Source organism: Littorina saxatilis, linkage group LG2 (genome assembly GCF_037325665.1).
Source record: "Littorina saxatilis isolate snail1 linkage group LG2, US_GU_Lsax_2.0, whole genome shotgun sequence".
NCBI lineage: Eukaryota > Metazoa > Mollusca > Gastropoda > Littorinimorpha > Littorinidae > Littorina > Littorina saxatilis.
Genome location: NC_090246.1, coordinates 14986620 through 15006619, shown reverse-complemented (window position 1 = coordinate 15006619; position 20000 = coordinate 14986620). Strand labels below are relative to the sequence as shown.

The following is a 20000-nucleotide window of genomic DNA, read 5'->3' as shown; positions in this document are numbered from 1 at the left end:
TGCAGCCAGTTTTTGCAGCTTTAACTCAGTAAGGTGATGGTAGGGCACAATGCCTGTATCTGGCAAGGAAGGACGTTTCTTGGGTCAAGGTAAACATCACTAGAAAGGGTAAGATGCGTTTCCACGCGTATCTTACATTGAATTTATAATTATTTCCAAACCAACAGAACTTTAGTGATTAATTTGTTTTGTCTCTTGAACAAGATTTGAGAAACAAAGGGAAGTAAGCGCTTTAAATATGTATACATACGACATGTGCAACAAGGTAAGTGAGAGTTATGCGGAACCTGTCTCCTGGCACCTGAGAGACTGAATAACAATTAAACCGCGTTGAAATGAACAAGCGACTTTCATCCTCAAAGTAATCAATGAAAAAGTCATGAAAGTCGTAAGGATGAAAAAAAATTTTTTGGTTTAAATGGGTGGCCGAGTGGTAACGCACTTGCGCTCGGAAGCGAGTTCGACCCTGGGTCAGGGCGTTAGCAATTTTCTCCCCCCTTTCATAACCTAGGTGGTGGGTTCAAGTGCTAGTCTTTCGGATAAGACGAAAAACCGAGGTCCCTTCGTGTACACTACATTGGGGTGTGCACGTTAAAGATCCCACGATTGACAAAAGGGTCTTTCCTGGCAAAATTGTATAGGCATAGATAAAAATGTCCACCAAAATACCCGTGTGACTTGGAATAATAGGCCGTGAAAAGTAGGATATGCGCCGAAATGACTGCGATCTGCTGGCCGATGTGAATGCGTGATGTATTGTGTAAAAAAAAAGTCCATCTCACACGGCATAAATAAAGCCCTGATGCCTTGAATATGTGCGCGACATAAATTGCATAAAATAAAATAAAGAATTAAAAAAAAATAAAAATCCCTGCGCTTAGAACTGTACCCACGGAATACGCGCGATATAAGCCTCATATTGATTGATTGATTGGTTATTCTCTCAGGTGCCAGGAGACTGGTTCCGTATAACTCTCACTGACTTTGTTACACATGTCGTATGTATTTTAGCGCTCTGCCTCATTAGTTTAAGAATGTCGTGAGTTTAAGTTTCAGCTCCGTCCATCCATGGTATCGCGTGGTATTTTGTCGAGACTGGGTCAATGAATATGATGACGTCACTCGAGGCTCTGCCGAGAGTGACGTCATTATATTCATTCACCCCGTCGAGACAAAATACCACGCGATACCATGGATGATTCGGAGCTGTAACGCATTATGGCATGACCAAAGTAAGGAGAAGTTGTAAAACTATATTTTGTGTCAGTCTTTGCAAGGCACAATTTTAACACTACGCTGGAATGCTGAAGAAGAAGAAGAACACTACGCACGAAATACACGTTAAGTGATAACGTTGTGCGGGTGCTACCCACGTGCTGCAGCTGTACATTTTGTTCAAGTTTTCCATTTACTTGTCACTGCGGCTGCGCAACTGGGTTATTTTGCCTAGGTCAAGGCCGAACTTTAGGCCTACGGAGAAATATCGCTGGAGAGAGAGTCATGCTATAAAGAAGATTACTTACCTGAATCTGCACACAGTCCCTCAGAGCAGCGCGTGCCTGCAGGACACTGTGAACACGTGCTGCCCGAACGGTAAGGGTAGGTGCCGACCAGTCGCCCCCTGAAGTAAACAAAGCAAGTATTTTATTAAACGTGTGCTTTGTGACACAAGTTTAACATATTTTTAATAAGGATTTGGGCCCCAGGGAGCTTAGAAATGAAATGAACAAATCTAAACCAATATTGTACACTAGATGATTACCCGCTTCGCCGGGTGGATCGCGAGACGGAGTATGCAGCGTGGCGGTTCGCACCGGCTTCGCCGGGATGATCGCGAGACGGAGTATGCAGCGTGGCGGTTCGCCGGCTTCGCCGGGTTAGAGCACGTGTTGACGTGATTGACGCCACACGAAGGAAGGGAGATAAACGCGCAAAACACTGGAGAAGATAAGGAAGAGTTACTGGAAATGGATCTACAGAAAAACCAAAATCGGTTCACCGCGCCGCGCTTAGAGCACGTGTTGAAAATTTTCATCGACCAGATTGTGTCCGGGGTCTACCTGAATATGCCCACCAAATTTGAAGCAGATCCATCGAGAACTTTGGCCGTGCATCGCGAAGTGACAGACAGACAGACACACACAAGCCGTATATAGATATAGATAGATGAATGCAGACATCATAATTACAAATCATTAACATTTTTACAGAAAAGGAATTGGGAACGATAATAAAGTTCCTTTCCGCGAGCAAATAGAATATATTTAATCACAGTAGAACACAAGTGGTCTGATTGTCTTGAATCGATTTTGAGAGGAAAACAAAAACAATGCACAGTTTAACATAATAATTATGGGCTATTCCCCTGTAAAAAATCTCCTTAACTTTTTGTGTTCGGTGTATGAGTTATGTCATTCTGATCATCATCGCTCCACGGCTATGTATGAAACTGATGGGGGCCCGGTACGCTAGTTCGAATTCGGGCCGGGACGGACACGGGTCAACTTTATGTGCAGACCCAGAGACGGAAGCCATGTCTCACCCCTCTGTCACCACAATGGCACGTCAGTAAAAGACCTTGGTCATTCTGCCATAAGTGCAGGTGGCTGAATACATCTAAACACGCAGACACCTGAGTAGCGCGACCCCGTTGCTGTTAGCTTTCCACTGGGAGGAAGCGACCCGAATTTCCCAGCGATGGGACAATAAAGTGATGAGAATGAGAATGAGAATGAGAGAAGCTGACGGGCAAGTCACCTGGGTGCATAAAAGCAGATGAAGAGCGTGGCGTGTCTCTCCATGCCGTTGGCCGTCTTGATACTGCCGCACTTGTTCATGGCGCACCCCACACGGTACGTGGACGAGTAGACCATCTGCACAGACGCATACATTTAACCTATTGACTGCCGGAAGAATTTAGTTAAACATTCCACACAAAAATCATAACATACAAGATAAAACAATTAGCCCACACCAAAACTGAGAAAAGTGTCTCCAAGGGAAGCAATCATCTTGATGTAAGACAAAGAACAATATACAGAGGTTGTTTCCCTTGTCCAAGTACTAATTTTGTGTGTGTGGATGATGGGAAATGAGTGGCCACCAAGGGGGTTGTGCAAAGTGGAAATGTTACGGCATACTTAGCGCTGTAATGTAAACTAACGACGTGAGCGTACACGACACATGTGGACAAGTGTTATGCTGAGCCAACCCCCTGGCACCTAAGAGAATAACAAGCTTTGACATGAACGAGAGAATTTCATCCTCACAAAGATGACGACAACAAATACTGTCACTTCAAGAGATAAATAGATCCCTGCGCCTTGAGTCCGAGTCTGGAGATACGCGCGCGATATAAGACTTGATATAACATAACATATAACATAACATATAACATAACATATAACATAACATATAACATAACATATAACATAACATATAACATAACATATAACATAACATATAACATAGACGATGTTTCGGGTTTGTATGGGTTGTGAAAGAGTAAATAGTTTTGCTTTTAGTGAGTCAAACGTTCCCACGTGACATTATAAGCCAGTCAAAGCGAGGTATGTGTCTGAAACACGTGGACAAGGAGCACGCGTAGAAAGATTGCCTCACTGAAAGCAAAAGCACTTGCTCTTTGACAACCCACAGAAACCAGAGAGAGACAATCTTTTCTTTCTTTATTTGGTGTTTAACGTCGTTTTCAACCACGAAGGTTATATCGCGACGGGGAAAGGGGGGGGGGGGGGGGGGGAGATGGGATAGAGCCACTTGTTAATTGTTTCTTGTTCACAAAAGCACTAATCAAAAAATTGCTCCAGGGGCTTGCAACGTAGTACAATATATTACCTTACTGGGAGAATGCAAGTTTCCAGTACAAAGGACTTAACATTTCTTACATACTGCTTGACTAAAATCTTTACAAACATTGACTAAGACAGAGACAATGACAGAAACATACAATTGACAATAGACAATAGACGAATTCTGAAAATATCTCTGTCGGGTTTGTATGCGTTGTGAAAGAAAGAATACCTTTTATTTTTCTCGGACAAACATGGGAGGGGCCAATCACAAGCGAGGGGTGTGTCGGAAACACGTAGACAGGAGCACGTGGGAGTTTATTTTCAGAGAAGAAGCAAGGGTATTCACTCTTTCACAACTCATAGAAACCCCACAGAGTTATTTCCAAATAACGTCAATTCACACCTGTGCGTAAGAGCAAGCGACGCCACAGTCCGTTCCGTAACGGAAGTAGCTTCTCTCCCGGGACCACGCCTGCAGCCCTCGCCTGACGTTGGCCCGGATGGAGTGCCACGAGCGCACGTGCTTGCGGTTGTAGAAGAGGTTCGAACCCCACTGAAACATGTGTTTCGGCGGCCGGGAGTAGCGGCAGTACTTGGACCACTCTTCCGCGTCTCGCGCTAAGCTGTCATCCCACATCTGAAACCAGAGACAGGTTGATAGGTTTAGGACGGTGGTGCCTACGATAAAAGGATCATTAGAACTGTTCAGAAGTGCTCATATTCAGAGGTGGGTTTTAATGGTAGGCATACTTTGAGAGAGAGAGAGAGAGAGTGTGTGTGTGTGTGTGTGTGTGTGTGTGTGTGTGTGTGTGTGTGTGTGTTTCTATTCTGTCATTGTTTTGTATTTGTAAGGAGTCAATGGGTGTTGGAATGCCCTCCCACAATACGATAACGAATGTCATGCTATGCTGCAATTCTTATTCTTGTTCTTCTTGAATAGAAGAATAGTGGATAACATCAAATTCCCTTTATATGGGGGTGTCCACACGTCACAAGGACCAGACATTGCAGGTACGGTATATTGTCACGTAGCAGTGGCAATGGCAGTGGCAGTGGCAGTGGCAGTGGCAGTGGCAGTGGCGATAATTTGAAAATAATGTCAAAATGAGTTACGTGCTGCAGTGGGAACAATTGGTTCTTTTGTGTGCAGGAGAGTAGATCAGTTATTACACAAAGGAGCCAGCATGAAAATACAGACCAATAATATAAACAGTCTTTGTCTTTTCGATTCAATTCAAAAGGTACACTCACATTTATGAGTCCTGAGCAAACAGTAAGCCACAATTAATTGAAATAAACAAGATTTGCCACAACTACATGAAACAACAATGACATGTTATTAATATTAAAATGTCTAACTTGCACATGGTCTGCTTTATTCAAACACTATTCTCAAGGCATCAGAGCATTCACAGCCTTCCTTGTTAGCCTATCAATCTCCCCTGTGTCCGACCCAGCTCATACCATCTCATCTAAACATGTCGCGCGTAGGATTTATCTGTCACACGCAAAGAACATATCATCCCCGACAAAGCCTTCGCTTCATTTCTAAGACTGCTGATAATGATGGCGAGCCATGGAAAAGAAGAAGTGGGTGAATTGTTACATGTGTGTATAGTGTAAATAACGCGCGAGAATTGTTTTTTTCGTGCATATTGTAGAGAAGACTTTCTTAGAAGCCAGTTATTTTCAATCATGATGTAGAGAAGAATATTTCCTTGAAAACAAGCAATTGTCAAACAGGACGATTATTTACTGTGAGCTAAAACGTGTTGTCAAACATAGCTCTCCCTTTTCAGGCGAGGTATAACACTCGATCTTACAATGCTGATTGAACACCGGTAAATGTGTAAGATTATTATACTTTGTACACTTAAATTTCTACTAATAGAGCATCTTCTCTTTTGTTTTGTTTGTTTTTATTTTTCATTTTGTTTGTTTGTTAGGGTTTTGCCTAGTTGTTAGATGTGTCTGATGCACGTCGAATCAAAAGGCAAAACACTAACGGCACAGTGAAAACGTAATTGTCAAAGACACTTCTAGACAGAAAGTGTAACTATATAATCACTCAAAGCAGATAACAGCAATCATTCACTACTAGACCGCAACACGGTGGCCTAGTGGTAAGGCGTCCGCGGGCCCAGTGAGCGCGAGGTCGTGGGTTCGAACCCCGGCCGGGTCATACCTGAGACTTTAAAATTGGCAATCTAGTGGCTGCTCTGCCTGGCGTCTGGCATTATGGGGTTAGTGCTAGGACTGGTTGGTCCGGTGTCAGAATAATGTGACTGGGTGAGACATGAAGCCTGTGCTGCGACTTCTGTCTTGTGTGTGGCGCACGTTAAATGTCAAAGCAGCACCGCCCTGATATCACCCTTCGTGGTGGACTGGGCAAAAAAAATCAAAAAAATCATTCACTAGTAATTTGCTTCAATTTCTACATCATCTTGCAGATAACATCGTCAGCATTTTTAGCTAAGCATTATGTATATGTGAGACGCCTTACAAAAATGCGAGTAGTTTGAAGTTTGTGTTCGTTCTGTTTAAAACCAGTCTTGATCAAAGGACTATGTACGGTCGAGAATAAAAGCTGGTTCTTGTGTATGACTGTGTACGTAAGTGTTAGCTGGAGCGCCTTGGAGAATGATGAGCATAATTATGAGCTTGCGGCGATCATCCTTTTTTGAGGATGAAAGTCGCTTGTTCATTTCAATGCTTGTTATTCTCTCAGGTGCCAGGAGAAAAGGTTCCGTACAACTCTCGCTTACTCTATTACACATGTCGTATGCATAAAGAGCGATTACTTCCCTTTGGTTATTTGATAGCTTGAAGGACCACTTTTGCCTGCAGTGACCGAGTTATTCACTTCCGGTTCTCATGACCGTCCGCCATAACCGGATGCCAGCCACACATTTTTTTGTTTTTTTTACAGACTAATTACGCAAATGAGGAGAACAAATGAACATCGACACCATTTTTTGGTTACGGCTTGGCCTTTTGCTTTCGTTTCGTCCTGTCATTGTCCCCGTTACTCATGGTGAACGATAACACACCCACCCACACACACACACACACACACAAACACACACACCCACCCACACACACACACACACACACAAACACACACACAACCAAAGAAAAAGACACACAAATTAACACAAAAACAAGCCAATCCAGCCAAAGCTTTTTCTCCTCAATAGATCGGCACACACAGAACATTGAGCTGACTTAGTGAAAGCCGGCTTGTAGGAAGACATACAGACTCACAGACAGACGGCAGACAGACGAAATACAGACAAAACAAACAACAGACCGACAGACAGCCAGACAGCCAGACAGACTGACAGCCCGGCCAGCCAGCCAGCCAGCCAGCCAGACAGACAGAAACTTGAACACACTCAAACACAAGACAAATCTACATTGTCATTCTCAAACGTGTGTTTGTGGAGTAAGATTATTCACAAGAAACAACAACTGTGCCCCCCCCCCCCCCCCTTTGAGATCTGCTTACACTCTTGACAGACAAAAAGATGGTCTGATAAACAAGGGTCTGTCATGACAAGTGAGTTTTAAGCTACTCATCCAGCAGTGCTTGGAATAAGCTTGAATACAGGAGGCATTCTCTGACATCGTTATCGTCTGTAATCGCTACCACCTGGAGTGCCACAGGAAAGAAAGCATGAAGAATCTGACAGAAATTTGAAACCACATTCCTTCAAACATCAAGCCTGCCTTGAGAACCACAGACGGAACACGGAAGATGTATTATTAGAAAGCCTCGGGCATGTTACTGAAAACAAGCGATGAAGAAGAGGATGAAGAGATAGAAAGAGGATAAAACATATTATCCTACATACGTGAGAGAGACACCCGTGAGATAATAATCGTTCAAATCACACGTGTGTATATCATGTAAATGAGGTCATGTCAAGCAAGTCTGGCAGGGACCTGTTTTTCCACTGCTCATGATGCCAAAGTCACCGAGACAAACGTCATTATAGAAACAAAAATTGCGCTCGCTAATCACCCTCGATGAATCTTTAGAACTAACACGTCACGCCACACTCTCAGGGAGTGACGTTTCTTTGCTTTGACGTAATAGATTGCACGAGGCTTTAGAAGAGATCGAGGTTCCAAAACAATAAGCGACTTCAATTTATGCCTGAAATTTGTCATGAGAGTCAATGATGCTTTCTTGTCATCCAAGAATAAATCGGAAATAGGCAATGTTGCAAAAAGTGATTCGCCGTTTCTCGTTGAGATCACGTGCTTGTGACGTGATCTTGAGCTTCCGGTTTTCACCACCTTGGGTTTCCGCCATGATACATTCTGGTAACGGCGCACACGCCGAGAATACTTGATTCTACTTATATACGGCACTTAGTGTACTTACTGACGTGTTGTTAATAGATATTTCTGAGGAACTCTCAGTCTCTCCTTAAGTTGATAAGCACGTACACATGTAGAGTAAGACTTCGAAGGTTAACAACCGAAGTTTAAGGCTATAACGCAGCTCAGAAATACATGTACAATACAAGGCACAGAAAGTAGTTTCAGCCAACCAAGAAAGTGGGTTGTAGTAGTCCCAGACTTTTTTCCCATTAAGAAACGACTGCTGGTGAGTAAGTTAAAAACCAAACAGTAACAACAAAAATCTGGTCACCAAGAGACCGTACAGTCACTTGTGAGTCAAGTTTTAATTTTGTCTGTTTCTGTGTTTATTTGTTTTTATTCTCGGCGACAAAAGAAAGCCCAGGGGAACGAATTCGTAGGTAACAGCACAAGTCATACCTTTAAAATCCGTGATCTCCTATCAGGGTTCATCACTTCGCCACGATGATAAGGCATATTTTACGCGCAAAAGCGGACTCAAGACCTGAACCCGCAGAGTCATCAAAGAACAACACACACACAAAAAACACGAAAAACCAAACAAACACGAAAACACAAAACAGAAAAACCAACAAAAGCAAAAACAACAACAACAAGAAATTCCTCCGAGGTAGGAAAAACACCCCCGTTGGTCAAAGGGAAATAACCATTCTCACTGCCACCAACTGAGAAGGTTATTTCCCTTTGACCATTAATATGTGCCTCTATAAGTCCTTGTAGAATCTTAATCCACCAATAACTCCCTAACCGTGTGTTTGACTGGTCCCAAATTTTGTAAGGACCGTCTCAGGAATGTATAGAACCTGTTCACCAAGTTTGGTGACGATCGGTCCGTTCATTCTTGAGATCTATATGCGAACACAAACACACAAACAAACACATCGAGCGAAACCTATACACACCCCTATACCGGGGGTGTAAAAACACAGATATTGTCACACAGACAGAGGTGCATGCGATCGTTTTCAAGTCGATAAAATCAGGAAAATACCATGTTCCTCAAGAAGGTAACACTAACGTCATCAGCATTGTGAGTTATTTTACTCTCTCACGCAATCAGGTATATTACGTAACCCACCATGTTTTGAGTTTGTCACTGTGTGTGTGTGTGAAACATAATGCAATGTCCCTGCACATAATTATTGCAGGTCTGAGTTACAATGCGTGGCCTTCTAACAGGGAGAGGCACATCAACACATGTAATGCATATTCTTGTGAAACATCATGCAATGTCACTGCACACATTGCATGTCTTTACAATGCGTAGTCATCTAACAGGGTGAGGCACTTCGGCACATGTAGGGCATATTCTTTTCTCCTGCCGCGTCATCACATAGTCGTAAAATATTCGAAACAATGCAAGCATGTACAATATGACAACATTCTTTTACAATTCAATGCTTATAATCTGACTGTTGCGAGAAGAATACCGACTCATTCTGTCTGGGTAGAGTGTCAGAAAATGGCTTTGTCCTCGTAGTCATTTTTAACACGATAGGTTTCCTTTTCTGTTTTCTGGACACGCGAAGACAGGGTATGAACAATTAACACCCCAAAGAACGAAACCATAACTATGAGGAATCACAATGAGGGACATGATAAAGAGAAAAGAGAAAAACAACAACAGCAACAACAACAACAACAACAACAACAACAACAACATCACCAACAACACAACCACGACCAACGATAAGACGTCGGCCTACCATACAGAAGGTTGAGCGTTTCAATCCCGGCGGCGCCTGGTGGGTTAAGCCGGGTGGACATTTTTCCAAACTTATGTGCAGACCTGCTAGTGCCTTATCCCCCTTCATGAGAACACGCAAGCACAAGACTAAGAACGCACGGCAAATATCCTGTTATCCTTGACATACACCCTCTGAAATCGGAGTATGTATGCCTAAATGGCGCGAACAAACGGTCATACAGTTACACGTAAAACCCCACTCCTTCAAGAACACAAGTGAACATGGAAGTTTCAGCCCATGAACGCACCCTTTCCCTCCCCCAGGACACGCCAATTAATCAACTAAGAATCAAACCGCCGGGGCTGAATTTGCCAACGGTCAGTTCATTCAGAAGAATCCAACATAGCGGTTTCCATTAAAAGAACAACACTAACACATCAGATGCACTTCTACTTTCGTTCCCCACTACCAACACTCCCTCCCCCAACCCCCCCCCCCCCCACAACCCGCCGCTCCCGTTATTTCCTGACTGGCACGTGCAGTTCCGGAACGGACAAGGACAGTGTCATATGATACATAATACAGAAGTGATGGCGCTTAACGCAATCGTTGCACAAGAGCCACTTGTCGGGTTCCCAGTGTTACCGTCCGGTCTGTAACTAGCTAATGTAGCCGTGCCCACAAGAGTGTTGCCTTTGGAGACCTTTCTGCACGAATTGAGTCTCTTAATGTCAATTATTAAAATCGTGGGCCAACCTCACACGGTTTAGCCTCTGGAATATTTCAGCCGTCAAGCCTCAAATACAGTGGGCGAAATCGACTTCACGAAACTGGCTGCACGACACATATCTGGTTTTGTTGTTTTTCTTGAACTTTACGTTCAAATTCATGGAAACTGAGGGATTTCTGAAATAACTTTTGCGTTGCCTTGCCTTGCCTTGCCTTTGGGACTAAATTTTCGGTAAAAAAAGACTTTGGAAAAGCACTTGCTGCTCCCAATTGGTATGTTTTCATTTTCCCCAAAGACTACCCACATTTATTTCATGCAAAGTTCCTTCTTTTTCTGTAAATCTCGCCACTGGAGGGTTTAAATGTATCAGAATTCTGAACACATGTCATCAGTATGACTGAATATCTTGAACTAGTCGTTTGCTAGCCATCAAGATGTGTTCGCCCCCGCAGAGTAAAAATAATCGCAATACTGTTGCAGAAGACCAGTGAATGATAACCTCCAGTGGTCCAATGTCCTAGAACATGTTTGCGCAGACTTTTTTTTTTAATATTATTTTGTGATTTAAATGTTTGTTAAAATGCTTAATTTGTTGTATGTGCGGATAGCACCACGAAAGACGGCACTTCACTGAAACCCAGCTGCCACATCCATAGTTACACTGTTTCTGAAGTTGACAATAATTGGGCATAATCCAGTTATCGCCAGTGGAAGTAACGTCACATCATGAAAGAAGAGTGAACTGTTTGTGATTCTTTCAGTGCTTAAACTGATATTGCAAATAATTAGTTACTTCCAAAAGTCTAGAAGTCTAACGACAAACTGAAAACAAGATTTGGTGTTTTAGTCAAAGTATCGCTTTTTGGTTACGAACTATCCATTACGCACATTACACACATTTGGTGTTTCGAGGCGGAGATGACACGTTATACGACCTACGCTGTAGATATCGATACCTTCTTTACCCGAGCAATTGTAATTCTTGAGTTCTCAGCTACAGTGGAAACCCCCTTTTAAGACCTCCAAGAATCTGAGAAATTCAGGTCTTAAAAAGGAGGAAGCCTTACAATGGAGCTCCATTTACAGAGGATATCAACTCAGGGCTTCCCACGGACGCCCCTCCTGGAGGATCCCGGAGCATTTGAGATCAAAACCTTTGCCGGTGTAACACGAAATGTTTTACTCCGGAGTAAATATTTCGTACGAAATTCTTACTCCGAGTACACTTTTCGTACGAGAAAAGAACTCCCCAAGGCACGAAAAAATTACTCCCTCCACGAAATTGTTACTCCCCATTTTTTTTACTTCCAGTAAAAATCTCGTTCGCAAAAACTCCGGAGTAAAAATCTCGTGGGAGTAATTTTCTCGTGTTACACCGGGCACAGCGGCATCTGCATCGGATTCAGACTCCTTTTCGATGTCTTTTCCGAGTGAAACTTGCATTGGTGCTGCTGGCACCAAAGTAAGCCAACGACTACAGTACCTAGGGTACGCACGATAACGGATATTTAGTGCGTCCCGGGACCCGCTCTTTTCAGGTTTATTGCGTCCCGGGACCCCCTCCACAGATTTCTAGTACGTGTTTTCGGCTTCTACTGCAGTGCGTATAGGAGGCAGGGACGCACACTCTGAAGAGCCCTGAGATGAACAGAAAATCTGAAAAAAGCTGGGTCTTAAAAGGGAGGAGGTCTTAAATTGGGGGGGGGGGGATCTTAAAAGGGGGTGCCACTGTCTGCTGAGAAGCTGACTGTGTAATTCACACCTACAGGACAATTCTCCTTGAGTCATCAACCGAACGACCTAGAGCAAGCTAATCCGGCTGTTAGCAGTTCTCATTTATTCCTTCGAAATCTGATATCTTTTGGCAATTTGCTGGTAGTTTCTCAAATGTTTCGCCAGGATCAAAGTTGATTCAGGGGTGTGTTTAAATTACCAGTTAAATTCGAGGCTGCATGCTTTATTTTAGACACATTTATTCAGATTCGTGACACAGACCAATCAGCGTTCTACACGAACACAAATTTCAACTGGAATTCTGCGATTATTTTTTGTGTGTATCTAATAAAAGTACGTATTTTCACTTACACACTATCACACCTCTGCTAAGTAGGTCAAATAGTGATATTGCATTGTCTGAAAAGCAAGGGAAGAAAGAAAGAAAGAAAGAAAGAAAGAAAGAAAAAGTAAGAAAGAAGGAAACAAAGAAACAATCAAAGAAACAAACAAAGGAAGAAATAAAAAAATAAAAAATAAACAACGAAAAAAAGAAAGAAACAAACTCCCCCCCCCCAACCCCTCCCCCCCCCCCCACACACACACACAATCTGTCAAAAACTAGTGGCTGCTCTTTTGAGGGGGCGGAAAAGAGTTTTCGGACGGGAATCTGACTAATCTGTTAAATCATTACTTTTTCTTTGGTGTAAATAAGACTAAACACACAAAATAAGTTCACTGATTTAGTAATATTTATACTGTAGCCCACCGAAACGCATGTATTACTCGCTTGACACATTACACAAATCAAATCCATGCTTGCTTGCTGAGGCGAGGTGGACTTTTTTTGTTGAATTAATTTCTTAAAAAGCCACCAGTGTCTTTAAGGAAATAAATGTATAAACAAAACCCCACTGTCCACACAAGAGACCAGATTTGAGATGGTAAGCAAATCTGTTTTCACGAAAAGTGTGCCTTTCTTTAATCTACAATTATGGATTCTCTGAGGCTTGTGCAAGGTAAAGAGGTTCTGCCTATTTCAACATTACTGACAATTCTGACACATTATTTCTTATGTTGGTATCCAAATGCAGAGATTGCATTCAAAACGATCGACATTCTTGTTATGAAATCAAATCACGTTTTGAAACCAAGTTTAATTTGGCTGCTGCTATTATACTTAGGCTACCAGTAAAGACTTTTCAGAAAGTGAACTTCGTAACATGGATGCAACATCCTCCGAAAGTACAGATGTCCTGATGCCTTTTGAAACAGATTGGATTTCAGAGAGTGAATGCAAAAGTTATGCAGCGAATCCTGAATGAATCTCCAGTTGCTGGTTCTACAAGGTTATATTGCATTCCTGCATTGGGCGACTACATGACGTGTGTGTGTGTGTGTGTGTGTGTTCGTGTGTGTGTGTTCGTGTGTTTGTGTGTGTGTTTGTGTGTGTGTGTGTTTGTGTGTGTGTGTTCGTGCGAGTAAGAGTTAGTGTGCGTTAGTGTGTGCTAGTGTGTGTGTGTGTGTGTGTGCGCGCGTGAGTGTGTGTGTGTGTATGACTGTGTGTGTGTGTGTGGGTGTGTGTGCGTGAGTGTGCGTGAGTGTGTGTGTTTGTGTGTGTTTGTGTGTGTGTGACTTTGAGAAAGAGTTAACGTGCAAGCATGTCTGTGTCAATGATCAATGTTGGAATGCGTTTTTGTCTCAACGTGTAACACATAACATACATCTTTTTATTCTTATTTTTTAGGCAGTATGTCTAGCTTTACACAAAACCTTATTGCGTTATCGAAGCTAGACATAAACGTTGATATGCATGTGCTTGAGTGTGTTTGTGCCCGTTGGTGTTTGCACGTATTAAAGGCACAGTAAGCCTCCCGTAAACCATCACAGATACGGTCAGGCTTTTACACACAGTACAAACACCTTTTCATTTAAACACTCACCGATTGAGAACATCCTAGGTGCCCTCCGTAAAGAGCGAACAATTTTCAAAGAATTTATTTTGGCTTGGTTTATCTTACCCCTGAGCCATCGTGAACCCGTGTGATCCAGTTTCCCTTTTTCACAATGTAGTCGTCAGTTAGTCATTTGAATGCGACTCAATGTGAGCTTATCTATTTTATGCACGAAACAAACGACTGTGGTTCACAAGAACTCTAGCGATGGCTTTTCACTGTTGACATAAACGGCGATATGCCGCGTAAACCCGGCGTCGTCTGCTACGACCCTTGCGTGACCCTGCTGTCGGGCTTTTCTTTTTTCCAACTTTCACAACTTCGAATTGCACTGGTCTTGTCTTGATGAAAAAAGAATTCTTTTATGATTAAAGAATGTTTGTGTAACAAGCTGTCAATTTATTATTTAGATTTTAAAAGTTAGGTCTAGCGCAAAAACGCACCACGGTTCAAAAACATTCTGATAATCATCGATCCACGGCTATCGCCAGTTTAAGGGAAGTAACTCATTTTTGACCTGAGTTCAGGATGGGTCCAAAAAGTGTTCGAGACAATCTGCAAAATTAATTCTTTAAAAATTGCTCGCTCTTTACGTAGGGCACCTAGGATGTTCCCGTTTGGTGAGCGTTCAAATGGAAGGGTGTTTGTACTGTGTGTAAAAGGCTGACAGTATTTGTGATGGTTTACGGGAGGCTTACTGTCCGGGCGTGATTTCCGGGATATTCATAACAGCCGTCCAGCACCAAAACGAGGCGCCATTGTTGTAAGGGCCAAAGTCCACGAAAATAAATTCTTTGAAAATTTCTCACGCTCGACAGAAAGCAGCCAGGATGTTCCCGTTCGGTGAGCGTTTAAATGGAAGTATGCTTGTACTGTATGTAGACGCTCGGGGAGCTCTGTGATGGTTTACTGTGTTTTTAACGCACGCAGGGTCCCTCCAAGTTTGAATAAAGGCAAAGTACAGTACAAGCATACTACACATTTTCAGTAATCCTGTTTAATTAGCAATTTCCGCACGCATGCGTACTGCACATCTAAGGGTTGACGCGGGGTCTTACCAGTGCACATGCAGTCTTCACCGAGATTTGTCACTCTGTCATCCCCAGCGCTACACTTCTCCGTCACACCAATGAACACACAGCACACGTCTCGTGCGTGACACTCAAAAGCTACAAGTTGTGTTTTGAACAGTCTTAAGACTGTACTTAACTTATCCCGAAGTCGACTTCACGAAGACTTCGCAAATTCTGTTTACAGAAAATTCAGTGTAAAAGTTACGTGCAGACAGCTTCGTAAAGGAGACTTCGACTAATTCATTTGAGGCTTCAAAGACAGTCTTTTCCGTCTGGCGCTGAACGCAGATTTTTAGCACATGATTTTGTACAGACAGACAACCTTTTTCGCTTTAAAACTGACTTCAGACAGCAAATAGGCATTTACATTAATGTTCGGTCGATTTCGTGTAAGTGATCGATGAACAACACCTCAGTTGTGCCCAGGCTTTCACATGTGATAGCATCATGATTCCTCTTGGACAATCATTTGATATAGTTAATCTTGTCTTCAAACGGAACTGAAACGTTAGCAATTTAATGTACGCAGCGTTGAATAACCTCCACGTGCACAACAAAAGCGTACTTAACCCGAGGTACATAATTGCATGGAGTGCAAGGGACGTGTTTTGTGGGGTATCCACCCCCACCCCCAACCCCCCCCCCCTCCCACCCCCACCGTGAACACTTAATTTTAGCAATTGTTTAGGGGCGTTTTCATATGTGTCAGTTCTTTATTCTAAATCTGCTTCTCCAAACAATGTAATGGTTGTTTTAATCTCGTCAACAGTACAAGGAATGCTGACTTTACAATTACAGTAGTTTACTGCCATGAAATCTGGACATGTCGCAGCAGGTAAGCTGTCTGCATCACAGATTAAAACTGGGCGCGGGTAGACTGAGATTGTTTTTGTAATCACCACAGAAAAAGACATTGGCTGACAAAGAAAAGGGGACATAACAGCAACAAAACAAACAAACAATCAAACAAAAACTTACTAGCCAACCAACCAAGATCAACCAACCAACCAACCAACCAACCAACCAACCAACCATACAAACAAACAAACAAATAAACAAACAAACAAACAAACAAACCACAGAGTAAAAGACGTAAATGCCGACGCCTGGCGAGTTGAAAAAAGAAACGAGGTCACGATAGAACGATTCGGTGCAGGAGGTAAAATGCACTGCCAAGAAGGATTTACAGGTTTTACTCGTGGAAAATCTGATAAGTTTTCTCCACAGAGAAAGAATAACCCGCGCCCCCAGCGACTACAAAATGGACTATGTTTAAAGACATTTAGTTCTGCTGTCATGGTGTATACATTCGCGGGGTTTTCGGTTTCCAGTCAGGGTGTTTATGGTCCGTGGTTCTTTGTCTTCTTTTATCCAGACACGCGCGACACACTTATATAGGGCGTCGGTTTGTATTAGTGTTTGTAGGTACGTTTCGAGACGACCCGCAGCTTAACGACACTATCCCGCACTGAATTAACATTTCAGAATCACAAAAAGGACAATACATAAGAACAAGTCGCGTAAGGCGAAATAACAACATTTAGGCCTAGTCAAGCTGTCCGGAACTCACAGAATGAAACTGAACGCATTGCTTTTTTCACCAAGACCACATACTCGTAGTTTTGTCAGTCCACCGCTCATGGCAAAGGCAGTGAAATCGACAAGCCATGCAGAATAGTGCGGTAGTGGTCGCGCTGAGCAGGTTAACACGCTTTTCTGTCTGTCTATTCTTTTTAGCTTACTGAGTTTGTTTTTAATCCAAACATATCATGTCTATATGTTTTTGGAATCAGGGACCGACAAGGAATAAGATGTAATTGTTTTAAAATCGATTTCGGAAAATTAATTTTAGTCATAATTTTCATATTTTTAATTTTCAGAGCTTGTTTGTAATCCAAATATAACATATGTATATGTTTTTGGAATCAGAAAATGACGAAGAATAAAATGAAATTATTTTTGGATCGTTTAATAAAAAAACATTTTTAATTACAAGTTTCCAATTTTTAATGACCAAACTTATTCATTAGTTTTAAAAATTAATTAATGACTTTGGTCATTAAAAATCTGAAAATTGTAATTAATTTTTTTTGGTAAAACGATCCAAAATTACGTTTATCGTATTATTCATCATTTTCTGATTCCAAAAACATATAAATATGTTATATTCGTATTAAAAACAAGCTCTGAAAATTAAAAATATAAAAATTATGATTAAAATTAAATTTCCCATATCGATTTAAAAACAATTTCATCTTATTCCTTGTCCGTTCCTGATTCCAAAAACATATAGATATGATATGTTTGGATTAAAAACACGTTCAGAGAGTTAAAAAGAATAGAGATATAGAAAAGCGTGCTATCCTCCTCAGCGCAACCGCAACCGCGCTTTTCTGGATTGTTAATTTCACTGCCTTTGCCACGAGCGGTGGACAGACGATGCTACTAGTGTACGGTTTTGCGGAAAAAATGCAATGCGTTCAGTTTCATTCTGTGAGTTCGACTGAGCTTGACTTAAATCAATGTTGTATTTTCGCCTTACGCGACTTGTTGATAAATGTCTTTGATGACGTCTTATCCGGCTTTATGTGAAAGTTGAGGCAGCACTGTCACGCCCTCATTATATTTAGTCAAGTTTTGACTAAATATTTTAACATCGAGGGGGAATCGAAACGAGGGTCGTGGTGTATGTGTGTCTGTCTGTGCGTGTGTGTGTGTGTGTGTGTGTGTAGAGCGATTCAGACTAAACTACTGGACCGATCTTTATGAAATTTGACATGAGAGTTCCTGGGTATGAAATCCCCGAACGTTTTTTTCATTTTTTTGATAAATGTCTTTGATGACGTCATATCCGGCTTTTCGTGAAAGTTGAGGCGGCACTGTCACGCCCTCATTTTTCAACCAAATTGGTTGAAATTTTGGTCAAGTACTCTTCGACGAAGCCCGGGGTTCGGTATTGCATTTCAGCCTGGTGGCTTAAAAATTAATTAATGACTTTGGTCATTAAAAATCTGAAAATTGTAAAAAAAAATAAAAATTTATAAAACGATCCAAATTTACGTTTATCTTATTCTCCATCATTTGCTGATTCCAAAAACATATAAATATGTTATATTCGGATTAAAAACAAGCTCTGAAAATTAAATATATAAAAATTATTATCAAAATTAAATTGTCGAAATCAATTTAAAAACATTTTCATCTTATTCTTTGTCGCTTCCTGATTCCAAAAACATATAGATATGATATGTTTGGATTAAAAACACGCTCAGAAAGTTAAAACGAAGAGAGGTACAGAAAAGCGTGCTATGCAGCATAGCGTAACCACTACCCCGCTCTTCTTGTCAATTTCACTGCCAATGCTGTGAGCGGTGGACCACGAGTATACGGTCTTGCTGCGTTGCATTGCGTTCAGTTTCATTCTGTGAGTTCGACAGCTACTTGACTAAATATTGTATTTTCGCCTTACGCGACTTGTTATTTTTCAATCAAATTGATTGAAATTTTGGTCAAGCGACCTCCGACGAAGTTCGGACTATGGGATTGCATTTCAGCTCGGCAGCGTAAAAATTAGTTAATTAGTTTGCTCATTAAAGTTGTCATTAAAATCAAATTTTCACTAACCGATTTAAAAATGATTGCATCTTATTCCTCAACTTTTCCTGAATTCAAAAATATATACATATGTCATGTTTACCCTAAACATGTGCTCAGAATTACAGAAAATAGGTTAAGTAAGTACTGCGCGTGCGTTCGCACGCTACGCGGAGACGAGCGTGACCCGTCTCGGTCTTTGTGTGTGGTTAGTCGAGACTATTTGAATATAGTCTCGGCGATGACTGTGTTTTGGTGTTAATCTGTTATTACTTTGATGCCGACAGCTTGACTAAATGTTTTTATATCGCTTCACGCTACTTGTTTCAAACTAATTTTAACTGATGGGCTGGATAGTCTGGCGGCACACAAGGTGTCCCGTTTTCATACTTCCGACAGCTGGCGCAGAGACGGCGGCTTTCATGACATAATCTCGACAGCGCATAATGCGAAACTGACCCAGAATCCTCACGACGGCAGGTATAGGCCGGTTACAGTCGACTGTCATCTTTTTGAGACCCATTTGGTCCAAGGCACAGTCGCTTGAAGGAAACAGTGTTGCTGAATAAGTTAACACTGAGACAAATAAGAAAGCGTGAATCTAATACGTTTCTAACATAACAAATGTACAGAATCTAAAAACAAGAAAGGTATATTATTGGAACGTTTATTATTACATAACAACACGTTACGGTCACACAAAATAATTACATTTGTCATAATTACACGTTTTAATAACAAACCTTTCTTGTTATTTTTATTCTGAATGTTGTAACGTTGGCAGTCTGTCTGTTTTTGAATTGAAACAAATGTACACTTTTCTTTAGTGACTGAGTGACTTGTGAGCTACCATACGCTAGAACGTCCCCTCCCCGGAACGAATCAGAATCACTAAAGTAATCCTACTTTATCCTGCATACGTGAGAGAGACACTCGTGAGATAATAATCGTTCAAATCACACGTATGTATATCATGTATATGAGGTCATGTCAAGCAAGTCTGGCAGGGACCTGTTTTTCCACTGTTTATGATGCCAAAGTCACCG

At 41.8% G+C, this 20000-nt stretch overlaps 1 protein-coding gene across 2 annotated transcripts in view; it reads right to left on the bottom strand.

The window, feature by feature from the left end:
• LOC138958299 (GLIPR1-like protein 2) overlaps window positions 1-20000 on the bottom strand; it is a 53078-nt gene that overhangs the window by 10341 nt on the left and 22737 nt on the right. For both annotated transcript variants that reach the window (XR_011453366.1, XM_070329409.1), the window contains exons 2-4: window positions 4216-4449; window positions 2758-2873; window positions 1524-1621 (exon numbers count right to left, since the gene is read on the bottom strand). Coding sequence is in view for 1 of the 2 variants with exons in the window: in XM_070329409.1 (XP_070185510.1) it covers window positions 1524-1621; window positions 2758-2873; window positions 4216-4449 (448 nt within the window). In the remaining variant the exon portion in view is untranslated. The remainder of the gene's footprint in view (window positions 1-1523; window positions 1622-2757; window positions 2874-4215; window positions 4450-20000) is intronic.